Genomic DNA, 2,853 nt, shown 5'->3' with positions numbered 1-2,853 from the left:
TGGAGAGGAAATGTTTTGAGAATGATGAGGGCAATGAATGTACAAATGTGCTTTACACAATTGATGTATGTATGGACTGTGATAAGAGTTGTATGAGCCCCTAATAAAAATGATTTTTTTAAAAAGTTCTAGATAATAAAAACAGAAGAATTAATAAATAAAAAAATATCTCTTTAACAAACTATCTTGAGCCATCTAATTGGATATGAAGAGGTCCTCTTCTGAGCACCCATGACACTTTGCTTTAATTTCCCTGTATCTCTTACTGTGCAGCCATCTCCTTATTTCAAAGCTATTTAAGAATTTATCTTATTCTCTGAGTCAATTACAAGTTTTCCAGGGTAGACAATACTTTTCACTCATTTTTATATTGCTTTCAATTTCCAATATAAAAATTACACAAAATAGGCACTCAAAGATTCTATTGAACTATTTTTTAATTCCTTTATAATCAGGCTTTTAGAACTACAAGAAACTCTCAGAACCACTTAGTCCATTCTCTAGTATTTAGCTTGGCAAAATGAGATCCACTAATATATATCTAAAATGTCTTTATAAGGATATACCTGCAAATTAGCCCAAAGATATCCAGTATTTCATATGACTGCAATAGAGTAAATAGTAAAGGTAATATAAATCTTCTTTCATTAAAATTATATTAATTTGGTTCTGTTTTACATAAGTAAACCAAAATTAGGATTGACTAAGTTGACTTTACCAACTTCAATAGCTTGTGTGGACATCTGTGCTAGTAAAAAGAATATAGTTATACCTACACTAGTAACTTTACGGTATATTTGTGCTGCATTCTGACACTCAGAATAAGGGTACTCCGAAGTAGCCATTTCCAACATACACATTCCAAAAGCATAGACATCTACAGATTCATCATAGTGCTCTTCATACATCTCTGGGGCCATAAACTCAGGCGTACCTACAAAATAACACCACAACCAGAGTATCATTAAATAGAAAATGTATCCACAAAAATCACATTCTCTTTACCCTAAGGATTATTTATTACCTGAGTTAATTTTTGCTTCCTAAAAGCAAGTTAAAAAACATAAAATTCTATTAACAGTAGCTTTGTCTATATAAAGCACCTACAGTATTTACTTTCCTTAACTCTCCCTACTGATAAATTAAAATTTGTAATTCTCAAGATTATGAAAATCTTTCCTTTTAGTTATTCAGATTTTTGCAAATTTCTAAAACATCATTGTTAAATCCTCAGAACCATTTAGTAATCCTAAACATATTCCACAAAAGAAATATATGCCTCTAAAATAAGTAAATATATAATGTATATATTCAAAGAATATATACATTGTAGCTAGGGTTTGAAATTTTTCTCTGCAAAGGGCCAGAAAATAAATAAATAGTATAGGATCTGCAAGCCTTATGGTATCTGATTCAACTCTTCAACTCTTGGTGCAACAGCGCCCATAAAGAACATGTAAAATAATGGTTATGACTGCCCCTCCCCCCCAATAAAAATAATCAGGTCATTGGCCCGCTTTGAGAGTTGATCCTTAGAATTGACAATCCCTCTTCATACAAACCCAAACTATAAAATATTAATCACCAATAACACTCTTAGCAAATGATGTACGCATTAAGGTGGCTAGTCCTAGATCACCAATCTTCACAGATCCAGTGGGTCCCGTGATGAAAATATTGTCACACTTCAGATCTCGGTGAATAATAGGAGGAGTTCTAGTATGCAAAAATTGCAACCCCTTTAAAATTTGTCTGCACCAGCTCCTTAAGACCTTTGGTTTCATGATTTTAAATCGTTTTAAGTACCTACACAGAGAAACAAACAAAAAAAAAAAAACACAGATAAATAAACTTAAACTTAACAATAAATATATTTTTAACTTAACTTAATATACAAACACTATTAGGGTAAATCACAAAAGCAAGCTGCAATTTCATGCACTACAATTGACTTTAATGGCAAACAATATTTAGAACTTATTCTTAGAGAAGACATCCTATCAGGTTTAATATTTTTAATTCAAAACAAGAATCACAAGTAGTTCCTAACTTATGATAGATTTAAGTTACCATGAGTCATACTTATGATCGTGAGTATAATTGGAAAATTGCATCTTCCTTGGAGGGAGTTAAAGGAAAATTCAGAAGATATGTAAAATATGCTCTTATGTGAACACATTGCAAGCATTTAATCAGGATAATATGATGAAAACGAGATTGATGGAAAATTGTCCATTTGGCAAAAATTCCGAATTTAGAAACATGATAGCATTGATGTGGAAAAGCTCAGACTCAGAGACTATGTAGAAAAGGAATTGACATATCAAGATTTAATATATTTTTAAAGGGGGAAGACATTCTAAAGTAGAAAGTAATAATGAAAAAAGGAAAGAAAGAAGTTGTCCACAAAAATTTACAGTGAAAGGATTAGCAGAGTTTTGTCTAAAATAATCTGGGACCTCAGTTGCTTTAGGAACATGGACCCAAATGCTGATCGTTTTGCTAAACTCAATAGGCAGATTTGGGAAGTGGTTATTGTGAAATATATGAAGGGGTAAAGAAGAATCATACGGTCAACTCTAATTTTCTGACTACAAATGCTATCCCTTTTCCCAGGTTTAATCCACATAATCCAAAATTCTACACAAATGGAGTTACCATTTATATTCGTGTATAAGCCGAGTTTTTCAGCACATTTAAAAATATCATTTTCATGATGGTTCGTACAACACTTATGACAATCCATACGTACACCCATTGTGTCAAGCACATTTGTACATTTGTTGCCCTCATCATTCTCAAAACATTTGCTTTCTACTTGAGCCCTTGGTATCAGCTCCTGATTTTTACCCC

At 32.1% G+C, this 2,853-nt stretch overlaps 1 protein-coding gene across 1 annotated transcript in view; it reads right to left on the bottom strand.

Annotated features, from left to right (window-relative positions):
- Positions 1–2,853, bottom strand: part of WNK3 (WNK lysine deficient protein kinase 3) — a 170,030-nt gene that overhangs the window by 128,155 nt on the left and 39,022 nt on the right. Inside the window, exons 3-4 of the mRNA XM_004713120.2 lie at positions 1,586–1,806; positions 777–934 (exon numbers count right to left, since the gene is read on the bottom strand). Of these exons, the coding sequence (XP_004713177.1) occupies positions 777–934; positions 1,586–1,806 (379 nt within the window). The remainder of the gene's footprint in view (positions 1–776; positions 935–1,585; positions 1,807–2,853) is intronic.

The sequence above is a fragment of the Echinops telfairi genome, unplaced genomic scaffold, assembly GCF_000313985.2.
Source record: "Echinops telfairi isolate 266 unplaced genomic scaffold, ASM31398v2 ScPeMD7_19;HRSCAF=73, whole genome shotgun sequence".
Taxonomy (NCBI): domain Eukaryota; kingdom Metazoa; phylum Chordata; class Mammalia; order Afrosoricida; family Tenrecidae; genus Echinops; species Echinops telfairi.
This window is presented reverse-complemented; position numbering and strand designations above follow the sequence as displayed.